Below are 17715 nucleotides of genomic sequence, written 5' to 3'. Positions count from 1 at the left end.
GCTAAAAACGCCTCGCATGCTTAGTAGACGGGACAATGGATTAGCATGGATGGAAGAAGCCACTGCAAACTATTCTACAAACGGAAAAAAAAGAAAAATAATTGTAAAAAGCAAGTCTGGTTGTATTTCAATTCGATCTTCCAAGCAGTTCAGAGTTTACAGAACTCTGCGAGATAAATCCCATCATTCTCCATTTGTAACAATTGCGATAAGCACTTCCAACATCGAGGCCTTTAAAACTAATGAAGAGCACAAATCATGCTTTCCACCAAGCAGAAGGGGGAGGAGATGCGGGAGGTGATGGAGAGCCGCGTGCTGGCGCTCACTTAAGTCCTGAATCCCGTATAGATTCTGACATGGTGCCAGAGGATCATTGTAGCAGAGAAGAAGTCGAAATCGAAACTACAGTCGAGAAATGGAGAGAGAGGTTTCAGCCCAGCAGGATAAGGGATGTGTGCTTCCAAAGAAAGTCTTTTCCGACTTGCTTTTTAAGGATGGAAGGTCAAAACGGTTGTGATTTAAAGATACCATTAGGGACCGACATATTTTTGTAACTTCGATAAAACCGTGCTTGAAGGAGAAACTCTGTGGAGTCTCAGGCTCTGTAAATAAATGAGAAAAAAAAAAAAAACAATAAGGACGAGGAAGCATGTCTTCTTGTCTGTCCGATAAGGAACCCTCCTCTTAGACTACCTTTATAGCTTTCTAGTGATCATTTGCATTTTGTGTTGCTGGATGTAATGTCTCTGAAATCAGGAGTTGTACCAGATTTTATTTCTTTCTTTTCCTCCAAAATAACCTGTATAAACTAGCCGCCAAATACACATTATGCGTTTTCTGCGATCACAGCGGGGCTAGTGGTAGCTCAGTGGGGTTGTTGCTGATCCAGAAGGTTGGCAGTTCAAACGGCAGGTCTACCAAGCTGCCACTGCTGGGCCCTTGAAAGACTCTTCACCGTCTTTTCTCTAGATGTACAGTATCATGTGCTCTGATCCCAAATTCCTAACAAGCTGGGATATGCAAAGAAACGAATTTCCCTCTGCTGTGATATAGTTTTGCCATGATGGTTTTATTGACTTCTGTCCTCTTACTTTATCAAGTTTAAATTTTGCATATCACAAAAACAACCATAAACAGTACAACATGCGGTCGAATGTTTATTATGTCTGCCTGTGACCAGAAAAATGTTAAAAATAAATAAGTGAAATGAAAGGCTGCTCATATAAAATTACACAAAAAAATAACATTACATTTAATCTCAGATTTACACTAAGGATAAATTTTACCGGCGGAGAATCTAAAATAAGAATACAATGTATGGACATTAAATATGAGTAAAGTTTACAAAGGAAAATATATGAAAATACAATACGGTTAATGATGGGGCAGCAGTATGATAAATACTGCAGCAGATGTGTTCATTTTATACGTGTACAGGTATGCAAATTGTGATTAAACTGCTATCGTATGAATGAATAATTGTAAGTGGAGGGTAAAACTTGTGTATTATCATGAATGCGTGGGGTGTGTAGGTGTTGTGTGAACAATCCAAGGAATTAAACTGAGGAATTATATAAAGATATGAGCATTTTATATCTATTTTATTGAAAACCCTGGTGGAAAAAATAGGATGGCATTAGAAACAGAAAGAAGGAAAGATTGATTGGAGCAGACGTGAGAGCAGCCGTTATTCAAACCTGGACCTGTAACATTTTAAAATAATAGTTATGGTGATATTTGTAATATTATTATATGATATAATATTTCTGATATAATTGAAACCACTTTTTCTTTTTTGGATTGTTGTTGTTGCTGTTGTCATTTTTTACACTTTAGCATTTTTTTATTGAGATTATATAGAGTTATGTTAATTGTTATATTAAACAAAAAAAGGCTTATTTCCTTTCTTTTTTTTTCTTCTCCTTTTTCAGGTCTCCCAAGAACCCAAAACAGAAGATCATCAAGCGAGTTATTGCTCTCGAGGGAGACTTTATCAAGTCAGTTTACTCTCTCTCTTACACTCTCTACTGTTTTGGGGGGGATATCATTGATATTCTGTAATGTCACATCCTTACGTCAGACTGTTAGGGATGTCTGTACAGTCAGCTGTCTAGTAATGTAATGTCATTTATTCAGTTGAAGCTTTACCATGGATTGACGAATGACTATTAAAGCTATTGCATTATGTCTTCGTAGCCACTTAGGAGGGAAAAAAAAACACATAAAATCTATGATCATGCATAATAACCCGGTCTGGATTGCTCAGGCTGTGAATGCACACTGAAGCTCACAGCGCTCATTAAATCGCCCAGGCTCGTCAGTGTCACATCCCAAGGTGATCTTTGGATCGGCAGCTGAAAAGGCAGCACTGATGGCTCTGTGAAACTGATTACCTTTCTGATGGTTCAGAGATACGTGGGGGAGTTTGGCGGAAATGGATGCTTTTTTTCCCCCTCCCCGTGATGGCTGAAAGGAGCGATTTAATGACTCCTCAGACCCCTGCAATTGACAGCAGTGCCATTTACTAAAGGTTCCATCTGTGCACCTTTTTCACTATGATGTCCATGGAACGTTGCATAACACTTTATTTTAGGTGCTTGCAATTACACACAGAGCTCCGAAAAGTCAATAAGACTGAGCTGAGTGTGGTGTAGTGCCCTGGAGAACGAGGTTTCACTGATATTCTTTAAACATTTTCTAATAAATTCCATGTTGGGAAATAAGCCAAGTTAAGATTTTATATATTTCTATTTTATTTTAGAGATATTTTTAGAACAGTGGTCATGTAGTTGCCAATGTGAACTAACAGTGAAGGTTCACATGATTTCTGAATAGTTTTACAGAGTAATTAGATATTTTTAGGTGCCACTTTGTTTTTTGTTTTTGCAACAGCCATAAAGTGTAGTAGTAATACACAAAATCAGTCATGTTGGGAGGATGTTAGTTTGTCTTCCCACAATACTGCAGTATTAAAGCATTAGGCAGCAGAGGTACTGTATAGATCTCTTACTCACAATGTATTTCTTAATTTATATATTACCTGAGCCCACATTCATCATATTCCCATACCAATGAATCTGCCAGGAAGTGATGTAATACATCTCAATTTCATAGCCAAAATTGATGTAAGTGACTTTCTTAAGAATCTGGCATAGAACTACCATTATATTAGATTACACTATTTAAGCTAAGGGCAAATCACCTTGCTTTACACATTGGCTTAAAAATGATTTTTGTTTTTTAAGCACACCATTTGTCTGACTTTTTCTTTAGTAATCAGTATATAATCAGTTTTAATGCAATACCATTCAAAAGTTCAGCCACACCTTCTAATTCCGTAGTCTTTCCTTATGTTTATTTCGTTCTACATTCTAAAACAATGCTGACGGTATCCCAAATATGCAATAATCTCCTTTGAACAGTTGATATTGAAATGTGTCTGCTACTTATGCCTTGTAAAGTCTTCGGCTCTAATCTGAGGTGCTGATTTCTGAGGCTGGTAGCTATAAATAAACTTCTCATCTGCAGCAGAGGTAAGTTTTGGTTTTGCTTTCCTGGGATGATCTCTATAAGATCCAGTTTCATCATGGTGCTTGAGGGGTTTTGCAAATGCACTTGACAATACATTGGTACCTCAGCAAAAGTATGCTCCGCCTTGTGAATTTTCGCCTTAACAACTAAAATTTTGCAAGGAATTTACCTCGTCATGTGAAGGATTTTTGGCATACGAGCGACCGAACCGGTTGCCCGTACTTCCGGTTAAACGTACATCTGGTAGCCGATCAAAACTTGTTTGCGTCAGTGGAAAGCCATGGGAAGTGGATCTACATTTTGTGGGGTTTTTGCATTTTTGCAAGATTTAGTGAAGACATAGCACCACGGGTCCCAAGAATGTTATCAAGGAATAAAGTCACTTTCAGTTTTGTTTTTAAAGCAGCCGGTCCTAAAAGGAATCATAAATTATGATTAAGTGAGGTTTAATGTATATTTATTTCATATTTTACTTCTTTTTTTTCTTTTTTTTCTTTTTTACACATTTACATGTCTTTTCTTAATGTTTTAATTGTTTTTATATGCAACATTAAATTTTTACATTGTCACCCCTATGGGACAATGTGTTCCGCAATACAACATTTTGCTATAAGAACTCTAAAGTCAAAATTTAATCCAAACGTTTGTCGAAACCTGACTGGTACTGTATATATGTATGAACAGTAAAAACTATGGGTATTTGATTATCACTTTTAGTTGCTGTCTCAATTCATTTCAAACCAAAGCATCAGTCCAAACTGTCTGAACCTTTTTTTTTAAATAACAGTTTTTCAGATGGGCTGTTTGTAGATTAACTGTTTGCTTTTTTATCTTTTAGAAGCTTTCCTACTGCCTGGTTTTTAGTACTTCTTTTGCAAGCAATTCTGCCTCTGTAAATTTATTGCAAATTGTGAAGTTTATTTTCATTACAATCAGCCTTTAGCTGTTACCATCCAAGTGGTCAAATGAAACTAGTATAACACTAAAATTTAAATTTAACCCTTTTAACCCCTGTGTTAAACTCCAAGTACATGCTTATAAATATTATAGCATTTTAATAGCATACACTAGTCTGTTAGGGTGAGTCAAAAATGATCTGCACTCCATTTATTTTAAAACTTCTGTTGGACACATTGTCTTATCAGCGCTTTCCATTTAAGGCTACTGTCTCTGCAGTATGTGTTACACCAGTTCATTTGTAACTGCACTGCTAGCAAAAATGGATGCCCCACTTGTGATTTGGCAGCAGCATGCATCGATTCACTTTTTGTGGTCTGAGAGCTGAAACAACTCAAGAAAGAGCATAAACAGAAGCATTTGGATATCTGAAAACAAAATTTGGACTCTAATGAAGGTAAACGTTCCTTAAAGAGAATTATTACCCTGTTTGAGGTGTGAAATCATCCTGCCATCATTTGTCCTGATCTTGCTCCATTGGATGAAGGATAAAGATTCACTTCTGATGCGGAAGTGAAGACAGCGGTGCATTCGCTAAATTTTTTAATGAGGGAATACAAAGCTTGTTAACAGAACAGAAAATTTTATTAAAAAGCAAGGATATTATTTCATAAATTATATAATTGTCCTTTCTAAAAGTTAATTAATGTAAATTTTACAGCCATAATGTGAATAATTTTTGACTCACCCTCATACATTTTAGTTTTATATAGTTTATTTTTATTTTATTTAGTTTTAATTTTATAATAGTTCTATTAAAACAATTAGAGTTATTATAATTTGATAGCTTGTGATAGCAAGTTTCCTATATATATATATATATATATATATATATATATATATATATATATATATATAAATTATTATTATAAAAAAAACAGGGAACTCTATTTGCATTTACTGTTGATTCTGCTGACATGTTGACCTTCTTGACTTCCCTAGGGATTTTAAGCTGATTTAAGCATTAGTTTATTATATACAGTAAAATCATCATAAAAAGAAGAATACTTACAAAAATAAGGAAACCAATTCACTAATACGCAACAACGTTTATACAGTAAAAAAAAATATATTCCAAATATATGTATCTACCGTTCCGTTTTTTTATTGAAACACATGGTAATTTTACCTTTTAATTTCCCATGTATCAATACCTCACAAGCTTATGTAATAGACTAAGCATGTGTTGTTAATCTAAAGTATATGTGAGGAAATGTCTGTCCTTACTAGAGCTGTGAAAAGTAAACCACTAATGTTTACTTAAACCATTTTGATTAAATTGCATTATCGATTAAATCACACTGCTAGAGCTTATGTAACTGTCAGGTATGATTTATAATGTTTTCTTGTACAGTACTATACTTTTCATATTGTTTTAATCTTCTTACACGACATGATTGCAGTTACTTTTTATTCTTATTTATCTATAGTTATATTTAATGTAGTGGAATTACTGCAAAACAAGTCAATTAGGAGTCGTTCCCTTGTCAGCTTCTCTTTTCTGCTCTTTTTTGTAATTTATTAGACCTAACTCCATCCTGAACTCTTTCCTATGTTTAAAAAATATATAGTCACAGCGTAACCTTGGACTGTTACAAAGTGCTGACGCTTGAGTGTTAAATAAATCCCTCTTCACAAAAAACTCAACAATTACACATATTTATAAAATGAGACTATATAACATGGTGCGTCCTCCTGTGTAAGCTGCTGTTTAAGCTGTTACCACAGAAACGACTGTGATTGTTTTGCAGGGATGCTAATGTCAGAACTGCTATGATAGAAAATTCATCAACACCCTCTGACCAATCAGAATTTAGCAGCACTGAGGTATAAATAGCATTAAAAAGTAGAAAAAACTCATCGTAATCTGACCAAATCTAACCGAAGCATTTGTTTACATTTGGCTGCAGCCTGTCTGCGTAATGGCATTGTTTTGTAGAGCCTTATAAATCTCAGCGAGCAATATGACAGAAACGCCGTGATGCTGAATTTCTGCCTGCCTGTGATTACCTTTCAGCTCCACCAACACAAATAGGTCGGTTATGATTCCATTAGTTAACAAAAGTGTTGCCAAGCAACACATCAACTGTTTCCCAGCTGCAGACTTGCTCATATCAGTATTCCTGATTTTCACAGATGAAGACGGCTCCCTTCCTTCTTTCTCTCTCTTTCTTATCTGACCGCTATTCATAATTCCGGTCTAATGCTATTTTCATAAACGCATCCATATTTGTGAACTGCTATGTAATCAGTGATCATATCAGCCCACCTGAAAGCAATCTGATATACAGAACAATCTCTTATATGCATGATATCAATCCCTTTTCTCCAGTCAGATCACTGGATGTATAAGATTTCTTCAAGGCTTCTTGCACTCATTGGAGTTCCAATTGAGTTAACAGACACTTTCTGCTGGCTTAAAAAAAATGAACAGTTGTAAGATGGCTAAATTACAAGCTTTAGCTAAAAATGATATACCTATGAGAATATGGGTTTCTGAAAGATGAGGGAAATGAGTTTTCAGATAAACAGCTAAAAGATTTTCAGACATTCTTGACAAAAAAAATAAATAAAAATACCCGGAAAGCTTATTGTGCAGTCTGTAAGAAATCATTTAAGCTATGCACAATAAGTGCTAATGCGATATAGTCCCACATGCAGTCAGCCAGACACAAAACTGGAAACATATTTAAAAAAAAAAGAAAAACTGTTCTCTGACTGCATTTAAATGTTAAACACAATTTGAATGCTATTCGAAAAGACCTTGATGGAGGCTCTTAAATGGATTTCATCTTCTGCCTTTAACTACATACACATATACAGTGTGTATATATACTGTATATATATAAAATATACTGTAAAGCAAAAATGCACACAAAACATTTTACATTATTACTGTAAAAAATGCGGCAGCGTGATTCAGGGTTGCTGATCAGAGGGTCAGGGGTTTCGAACCCTGCCATTCTTGATGCACTGACTCCAGCAGCACACCACTCCTTGTGAAACTCTCCCAAGGTCTTGAATCAGCTTTGCTTGACAATCTTCTTAAAGCTGCGGTCATCTCTATTGGTTGTGCATCATTTCCTAACACATGTTTTCCTTTACAATTAAATTTTCATGAATATGCTTTGAAATAGCACTTTGCAAGCAGCCTGTCCTTTCAGCGTTGACCTTCTCTGAATTACACCGAGAGATACAGAGTATTTATACTGTATGAATAGTAATTTTCTTCAAATGAAATATTGTAACATTTTGAGATCTTGGATTTTTGATTTTCATGGGCTGTAAGCCACATGTAATTAATCTAAAATATGAATTTCACTATTTAAATTAAATTTTGAAGAGAAAAAAAATCATGATGATCTAATTTTCTGAGCTTGCATAAGAGCAAAAAAAAAAAAAAAAAGGAAATTGGGGTTTTTGGTTATCCAAACTCTTATTTTATAAGCATGTAACTAATAATTATTATTATTATTATTATTATTATTATTATTATTGTTATTATTATTTTACTAATTTTACTACTGAATTGTTTTACTCAGCTGATATATTTAATATCTGTAATGTTAATCTGTGACATTAACCAGCTCTGTTTAGTTTGTACTAGATGTAAAGATTGATTTTTAGACTTGATATAACCTTAAAGATGCAAGCATTTCAAACAAGATTTAACAGTCAGACGTCAATAAGAATATATTTTAAAAATAACCACACAACCTGAATTTGAGATTTTGACTTCTAATTAATTAATAAAGCTTCCTTAGTGAGGCTCTGAGTATTGACTGTTACGCAAAATGCTTCTGGCTGTATTTAAACGCACAGGAAGAAAATGTTCTCTCCTCATACAAGATGTTTTTGCTGTTCACGACCGAATGATTAGGCCAAAGGTGTCAATCTCAAAGCCTGCATGCAAAATACAGCTCTGTGCCTCAGTTCTTTCAGCCGACATGAACTTAGAAGAGATAGAAGACTAAGGACATGTATGTTCTTTGCAGAATTAATGAATGCTTTGTGAGTTCTTTTAAATGTCTCTCCAACCCCTGATCTAATCTGTTTCCATTCCTCGAATACCCAGTATCTATGAGTCTGTGTCCACTGCAGCCTAAGATTTCTGCACTTGGAACAGAAGTGTATAAATCTCAAGATTGTAAATGTGTGTTTTAAAATGATTTTCTTTTCACCATGGTTGTAAAGAGTATTTATTTGAGTTGCCATTTCAGGCGTTCACCTCTGACCTCTCTCTCATCAACAAGATGTTTATAATCACAGAACCACTTTTTACACTTTTCACAATGATCTCTAGAGAGCTGATTTGACATAAAGAATTAATTAATAAATAAAAAAATAAAACAAACAAAAAATATATACAGCATTTTCTGAAATAATCACACCAGTCTGTCTGTTACCAACAACCAACAACAACATGGTAGAGCCACTGATATCAGAAACTGTATTTGCATGATTTTCAAAATTTAAACTCTACAAAATACTGAAGTTTTTTAAAGTGATGTCTCCAAGTAATGGGATGTGGTGTTTGTGAAGGCCGACAATGCATCCCTGCATGGATATCCTAATCTCACTGTAAATTAAGCTGTAATTGTGGAGTGTGTATTTCATGTAGCCCGAACCAAAAATCTTCCCTCCGCTTTCTCCTGCCTCTTGGCCCCAGTCCTATTAGACCAGGGTCCTCCCAAAGCACCACTAAAGACATGAGACAGCAGAACATCTTAGAGTGAGTTTAGGAAAAAAAACACTTCTTGGTTCTTGGTTGATTGGTGTTAGTTATAAATCCAAAATTAAAGATGATGGTGAAACAGATATCGCATTTCATATTGTACCATACATAGGTCCAGTTACAGGAATTAGAAATCAAATAGGCATGTTTTGAATGAGTATGTTACTGTTTAAATGCTAAAGAGATTTTTGTCTGTTTGCAGGACTCTGGGCTATAAAAACCGTTACATGAGAGTTCCAGACGGACACCTGTGGATCGAGGGTGATCATCACGGCCACAGCTTTGACAGCAACACCTTTGGACCAGTAAATATGCCATTAATTTATGCAATAGCATAATTAATTAATCAAAGAATTAAGTGATTCATGCATTAAGTAATTTAATGTTGTAAAGATAGCTTTTATCTGTTTTACATATTTCACATAAAACTATTGGAACTGGCAAATCTGCCAACATATACAAAGGGAAGGGGGTCATTAGACCATTATAAATAACATTTTTTCAGCAGAAAAGCTTATTCGCTGAACAGAAAATAAGTGACTGTGATTCAGGTAGCTGTTATTTTCAAGTTCAGTTTTGCCAACTCTTTTTATGTTTAAAATATATAACAAATTATGTTTGTTGCTAGAGGTCTAAATTATTCGCATGTTCACAATTTGGTAATCAATGTTTTCTTGATAAGAACAGTCACAATCAGTGATTTGATATATGAAAAATTTTAATCAGTGATTGCTCAGTGAGAACTGAAAAATTGCTGATTGGATGTTAGGAACTATATTTTTTTAGTGATTGGCTGTTGGGAACAATGGGACCAGGGACTTTGGGAACAGTGGTGATCAGTGATTGGGCATTGGGAACAGTGGTGATCAGTGATTGGGCTTTGGGAACAATGTTGAGCAATGATGGGATTTTGTCAGCAATATTGATTTTTAGTTTGATTTTGGAAAAAATTATGGACTGATTGGATGGAGCAATTTTATTCAGTGATTACTCATTGAGAACAGTGATCATTAATTGGCTCTTATAAGCAACATGTACACATGTTCAGTGATTAAGCTTTGTTCAGTGATTGATCTTTGGAAACAATGGTGTTCAGTGATTGGATGTAGAGAACAATGGTAAGCAGGTATAGGACTATAATAACGAGCAGTAAATGTAGGGAAATGGGAAGTATGGTGAGCAGTGATTGGATGTTTGGAAGATTGGTGTGCAGTGGTTGAACTGGGAACAATGGTGAACCATGATGGGACATTGGGAACAACAATAAATCGACTTTGGGAACAATGGCGATTAGTTATGGGGCTTTGGGAACATTGGTGATGAGTGATGTGTCTTTTGGAAACAATTGTGATCAGTTATGGAACTTTGGGAACAATGGTGATCAGTCATTGACTGATTGTGATCAGTCATGGAACTTTGGAACAATGGTGACTAGTCATGGGACTTTGGGAGCAATGGTGATTCGTCATGGGGCTTTGGAAACAATAGTGATCAGTGACAGGCTCTGTGGATACAATAGTGATCAGTGACCAGCAGCTGTGATGTGACTTGGAGAGCCATGTTGAGTGCAGGACTGCAGAGTGCTAACAACTGTTTAAAAAAGGCAGTACTTTTGTGTCCAAGCTCTCTTAAGATGTTAAAAAATGTACCAAATCTAGTGAAAACACACTTTGCAAACCGATAGAAAACAAGTGGATGTAACTGTGAGAGACTGTTGGATTAGGAGAAGGAGGAGCTGCTTATTATTCTGTAGTGGTCACACAGAACTTTATTCTGTCTGTTTCCTTACTGTTGCTCGGTGCACATCTAAAAAATAAAAAAAAACTGTCTCATCCACCGACATACACTATCTCCCTGCCTGCTAGAATTTTCTTGTTAGCAATGTTGGCACCTCTGAATTGGTCAAACACAAACACTTCATTGACATATGCCACCTTTATAGATGGCTCCAAAAGCAGTGTGTGAAAAACGTAGGGAACACAAAGATAGCTGTTTCCTGAGGACATTGTTTACAGCCGTGCACTGCTCTGCCACCTCGCCCACGCTGTGCGCTTTACTGACACTGCACACACACACACACACGCACACACACAGAAAGCCTTTTAAATGTATTATTGAATAGAACAGTGTTTTTCTGTCACTTTGCCCTCTTTTTTTCCTTTCCGCTTAAACACTCACCTTCTCTTTCTGATTTTTTTTTTTTTTTATAGAAAGATTTTAGATGTTGTGCTGCTTGTGTGAAGAAAAATGTTTCTGGTCAGAGGCTATTTTTACCGAGACATGAGTTAGTCTGAATTTCAAATCTCCTCTACTGTGGCTAGAAACTCTTAGTGACGTTGCTACATGTTTGCCCTCTGGCACATTTCTAAATGACGCTTCTTGTCTGAAAGTAAATGAATAAGCATCTCATGTTTGTCTCTTTTATTACTGATTCCTCAGAATGCTCGCAGCACTTGCACTCCTGCACACAGACCATGTTTTACAGTGGTATGTAAGCCGTTTTTTGCCAAAACACTGTCAGGTTGTATATCACTGGAGAAATATACCTGCTGGATGTTTCGGGCAGTTTGTTTTTGCCGATTTACTGCAGACTGCAGTTTCACCTTGACGTGATGCATTACGGGAGTATGTGTGTGTGTGTGTGGCGGGGGGTTGTCTGTGGGCTATGGGGCTTCATTTTTAACCTCACAATGAAGGATTTAAATCTCGGCTTTTAAACCCTGCCTTGTGTTTTTTTTTTTTACTGTTTGTAAAAAGTGTGTAATTAAGACCAGCACAAGGGGTGTCTTTGGTTCTTAAAGGTCACAGCACTGTGGAGATTTTATCTTATTGAACACACCTTATAGCATGGCTATACAGTGAATTTTGATTGGTTTAGAAGGTGTTGCTTCATTTCCTGTAAAACAGCAGTTTTTAAAGCAGTGCCAAAAAGATAAATTACAGGTTTATATTACTGCACTTATTCTAACGTTATCCTTTCTATAGTAACAAATTACTCATTAACCTCTTGGGACGCTAATGTCCTCCTATGAGGCCATGGCTTTTTTTTTTTCCCCGAACTACATAGTCTATATATAATTCACCTTCTAGCTTAGTTCTCATATGAGGACCGAATTCTTTTGGCAGGGTTCTTTCAGTTTGAAGACATTGATAAGTTCATAGTTATTAGTTGTTAATAAAGACAAACAATGAGGAGAGAATGCAATGTATACAACAAGTAAAGTCCAGGTCTCAAGAGGTTCATTTACACTGTATGTTGGAGACGTACTTCTGTTCTGTACAGTTTATTTAGGATGTCTGGAGGGAGTCCCGACTGACAGTCACAGGTAAGATTCACTGTAACAGTCAGAGTTAAAGTTGTTACTTTAAGTTTCCTGACACATAAAAGTGCTTAGAAATTTTGTGGATTTGCAACAAGTTTTTTTTTAGTCTAATAAACTTCAAGAGAAAGACAAAAGAGAGACTGGTAAGGATGTAAGTGATCACATACTTGCTTTACAGACATTGCTTTAGATTAAGAGTAACATTAAACGGATTAAAATGTGTGTGGATGGTGTGACATAGTTTAAAAAAGAAATTGTAATCCTTGTTAAATCACTGAGTCAAACCAGCAATACAACACTCCAGGATGTGCCGTTATAGGAAAAGTATCTAATTTTAAGTGAGAAATGTAACTCTACAGTACATCACGTCACACCACCCAGTCTTTGATTCATTCCTGTAACAGCACACTCTGGAGTGTGTTATTCTTTATATATCCTATTTACCAGATTAATACGAGCTGTATACAGTGTATATGGTGAGTTAGAGGAAGGAAAACTCGAGTCTCATTAGAGCTGACTTTGACGAGTGTGAATACCGAGACTAATATCATGTCTTGTGTGTTGCTGCAGTTTTTTTCCCTAGCACTATTTAAATTAAATCTCACAGATACTGACATCTCACTTATTAACTTCAGCTGAAGCTCAATTAGGATTTAATGTGTTTCATCACATTGTGTTCAGAAGATATATGCTTTGGGTTTAGCTGTGATACTGTACCGTACCATGCTTCTGAGACTGTTTAACCCAAAGACCTTGGCGCCCCTTAACCTCCTGTTCAGGTAATCCTTTAAAGACCTTCCAGGTATTTGCAAAAAAAAAAAAAAAGGAAAGAAAAGAAAAGAGAAATCCTCCAAAATGGACCTATTTTGAGAGCAGTAAGCAGTTAAAGCTTTGTCTGGCTTGTTCAGATGCCTAAAACACTGGGCTCTCGCTCTCCATCTGCAGCCAGATTGATTACTTTATATTGAATTGGCTCTCGTTGATCCTTAAAGCCAAATAACGGTAGAGAACATGTGCTATCACTTTATAAGATATGGAACTCTTGAGTGGTGCAGCTGTCAAATGTGAGAGCCTGTTTTCTCCAATAAAATATTTTATTTTATTAGTAAATTGTCTGAATAATTGTTGCAAATAATTTTCATTTTACTGTCAAGTACAAATAATTGTGATTAGATTGTGATTGTCCCTAATTTCTCAAATCCACAAAATCCTTTTTGAACTAATAATGCTTGAACATTTGCAAGTCATGAGGAGTTGGAGGTTTCTCTGGCTGAAATTCATAAAAGTATAATTTCTCTGCTGTCTGCATGATTATCTTTGCCAACCACACCAACCGTCTGCTAGCTGTGTTTAAATTAAGACAGTTAAGCGCTCTCTCTCCTCCAGGCACAGCTGCCCCATGTGACACCGTGTGAATGATAGGGATGCTCTCAAGAACCCGGTTCTGAGCAGAATCCCATTTTAAATTAGTGAAATCAAGGTCAGATATGATTTGCTCTGCTGGTGGAGCTTGAAGATTTAGAATTTATGGGGAGACTAGACGGCATAACGTTAATCACTTTCTCTCTTTTGTCTACACATAATAAATGGCAAAAAACAAAGAGAACACTGGTCGTAAAACCTGTGGTGTCACGTTTTGCTAAATAGCTCATATCACATCCCTTATAAGCAAATAAAAACTGTTAATCTTCTGAAACTTGGACTTTTTCAATGCCTTTGATGCTAAAAGTTTAATTGATGTTGAATTATGCCACTTTATAAGTAGAAGTGTTACAGTAGTGCAATTTTTAACTTTAAACATAACATGATTTTTTTATGACTTTATTATTGAATCAATACAAGAACATTTTTGATTTTCTAACATCAGTATTCCACCACAAGTTACAGCAACAACTTTTTAGATGAAATAGGTGAAACAGTCAAAGTCCTGAGAAGAACTGTGGGTGGTTCTGCAGGATTCTGAGTAAGATGTAGTAGTTACTTTCCTTATAAAACTGCACACATTGTATCTGAGATTAAAGGGTCCTCAAAGCATCGTCATGTCACATTCACAACTTTGTTTTATTAACTACTGTTTACTGGGCTTTAAAGGTATCGCTCTACAGCATTTGTTTGCATGTGCCCAAGACTTTTGCATAGTACTGTATAAGATATTCATAAATATAGTTTTATTATTGAAATACACAGTAAAGATATTGGATTATAAGCAATGTACTGCATAAAGTATGTAATAGGAAATGCACTGTTCTATACTAACATCATATCTAGTGATAATATTCAGTGAGAATGACCAAATATCACCTAAATTACCTAAATTAGTTTTAGAATTCAAAGCTAAAATAGACTGGGGAAAAAAAGTTGCAAACATAACAATTAACAACAAACTAATTTATTGTCACAGCATTTATTTCCATCCAATTTTTGCCATGATCTTGAATTGATGATTGTAGAGTTGAACAAGTCTCCTCCAGCACATCCCAAAGACTTTCAATGGTTTTTGAGATTAGAACTCATTGGTGCCAATTCATCAACTTTTTCACAATTTGAGTCCAACACCTCAGTTTCGTTTTTAGTTTTTAAGATGTGCACACTTTCTTTCACCAACGATTAGTCGCTGCTTGTGGTTGAAGGTGTCATTCACGGCACCTTGCGCTCATGTTTACTGATTGATTGCACTCTGCACGGCCCGGTTGGCCACCCTCATGTACTATTAAAGATTAAAGATGCTGTTTGAACACCATAACATCTTAAACATCAAACTTGGCACAAGGAGTTTATTGCTGTTAGCACACCACAGCAACCGATAAACACAGAACTAAGTAAAATGTTCAAAGATGTCCCCGTAGTATTGTTTAATACTAAAGTAGGTTTAAAGAGATTGTAAGCTGTCTTTGTTAGTTTAGTAATTTTTTTATTGAAGTGAAGTTGTTTTGTTTTTACAAAGATCAGTAAAAAAATCTTTTTCCTTTCTGCAGGTTTCACTTGGACTCCTCCATGGCAGAGCATCTCATATTATATGGCCTCCGAACCGGTGGCAGAGGATCAGACCGTGTGTTCCATCTGCCCGAAGACCTCTGCTCAACTGGGGAGAATCGAGAGAAGACGACAGCGATGATGACAGCGATAAAAAATGACTGTTTGGGCATTTACACAATAACAATGACTCTTATGCATGTGCAGGAAACGACAGATTGGCTGATGACAGTGGTTGAATCAGTTGCATTGCAGGTGTGTGTATGCTGTACGTTTTTTGTTTTTTTTAATGCAATTCAAGGGAGAAAAAATATAAAGACATTTAACTGTTTGATGTGTAAAGCTTAATTTTAACAAATAAATTGGATAGATACAGTCATTTCTCCAGATGACTGATCACTTTTTAACTAACGTATTTTGTCGCATTATTCATTTATTCATTAATTCATTCATTTTTCTATACTGCTTATCATGTACAGGGTCGGCTGCAGCCTGGACAAACCCGAGACTTCGAATCCTCACCGCAATGCCACCATACCGCCTTATTTATTTATTTACATCAATTGTCAATGACTGGTTCAGTCAGGTGATTGACAAACTAATTAATCGACAGACATTTAAGAGCTCAGCTGCTCCTGGGTGAGACCTGATATTATGAGGCTTTTTACATTTACTCTCATGGCATTTGGCAGGCTTCCTTATCCAGAGCGAACTATAGAAATGCTTTGAAATCTCTACCAATAAAAAACATCACTAGGTCAGGCACCTGAAGCATATATCGGGACTAACAGCATAAAAACAGCATTTGATATTTACTAGTGTCTGTTTATCAACTGATCCATATTAATCATAAAGTCTGAGCTCGAGGAGCTCATGACTTTTAAGCCTCTGTGTATTTGAGCAAAAGGTTGTCATATGCATAAAAGTTTTAGATGCATGACAGAGGCAGCGGTCAGTTTTTGTTATTGATTGTGTGCTGCCTATGACAGATCCATCCTTAGAGAAGACAGCGATGAATTTAGCTTGCACTAAAGCTCTGCTCTTTAGGGAGCTCAATCACCACAGCTCTAAATTCAATAGGTTTTAATGCGAGTGGCCGCAGGTCAATACAGATCTGCACGCTGGACTGTGATTAGTTCGGTGGAGAGAGAATATAAATTGGCACTGGTATTCTCAGGCTATGTGAGAACAACAACAACAAAAAACAGGAGCTTCAGACAGTTTGTTTTATACTATGATGGAAACGAAGGCTTTTAGAGTGTCCTTTTTTTGTGCCTGGGACAGATAACAAAGCATGATTTTAATATTTTTTTTCTATGCAGAGGACGACCCTATCAAAACAGCTTATTAGTATACCAAAGCAGCTCTTCACAGGGGAAACAATTTCTTATTGAACATGACAATCACATTACCTCCAGTGCAGGAGAAATTGAAACCCAAATTGAATTTACCTAAAAGCCAGTGGTGGAGGTGCATGCATGTGGGTGTGTGTCAGTGTCTCTCTCATGCAGCTGTTTGTCCACAGGGACAGACATTCAGCAGCTCAGATATGAGGTACAGCGTGTCTGAGCCAAGGTGATTTCAGGATGATTAAGATGGTCACACAGGATTTCAACAAAACCAGGCAGGCAGTGGCAGCCTCACCAAGGTTTTTAGTAAACCTTCTGTGCAGCATACCATATGTTTCATGTACATGTATCTTATTCATGAGTAGTTTTTAGACATTTCCTTATCATATTTTGGCAGATTTCATCAATTATACTGAAACAGAAACAGCAAACAAAGCACTCAGCAACAGTAAAGGAATAATCTAACATGGTTATCTAGAATAAAAAACAATTATTATTAAAGAAAAAGAAAAGTAATTGATTCGTTTACTGGCTTACACCTGACTGTAGCTGACACATATTGACTCACTGTGTACTAATTCTCCATATTTAATAAAAAAGGAGAGGTACATGAATGTTAAGCCATTAACAACTGTGATTCTACCATGAAGTAATGAGGTAACCACTTCACACTTATTATATTCTCATGTATTTTCATAAACCCTTACACACTTCCCAGCCTTCCAACAAGAACCACCTGGGCCCCAGTCAGTAAGTTCATTTCTTAAACAACAACATTAGCCACACAGTACATTAAGGCTCTCATCAAGAAGATAAACCATGCAGTTTCCCTGCAGTTTCCCTGCAG

General features: G+C 36.1%; 1 protein-coding gene across 1 annotated transcript in view; it reads left to right on the top strand.

Moving 5' to 3' along the window:
• immp2l (inner mitochondrial membrane peptidase subunit 2) overlaps window positions 1-15892 on the top strand; it is a 138895-nt gene extending 123003 nt beyond the window's left edge. Inside the window, exons 4-6 of the mRNA XM_053506396.1 lie at window positions 1932-1997; window positions 9426-9528; window positions 15522-15892. Coding sequence (XP_053362371.1) covers window positions 1932-1997; window positions 9426-9528; window positions 15522-15680 — 328 coding nt within the window. The 3' untranslated portion in view covers window positions 15681-15892. The remainder of the gene's footprint in view (window positions 1-1931; window positions 1998-9425; window positions 9529-15521) is intronic.
• The last annotated feature ends 1823 nt before the right edge of the window (window positions 15893-17715 follow it).

Source organism: Clarias gariepinus, chromosome 10, assembly GCF_024256425.1.
Source record: "Clarias gariepinus isolate MV-2021 ecotype Netherlands chromosome 10, CGAR_prim_01v2, whole genome shotgun sequence".
In the NCBI taxonomy this organism is placed as follows: Eukaryota; Metazoa; Chordata; class Actinopteri; order Siluriformes; family Clariidae; genus Clarias; species Clarias gariepinus.
The sequence above is the reverse complement of the archived record's forward strand: the minus strand, read 5'-3'. Positions and strand labels throughout refer to the sequence as shown.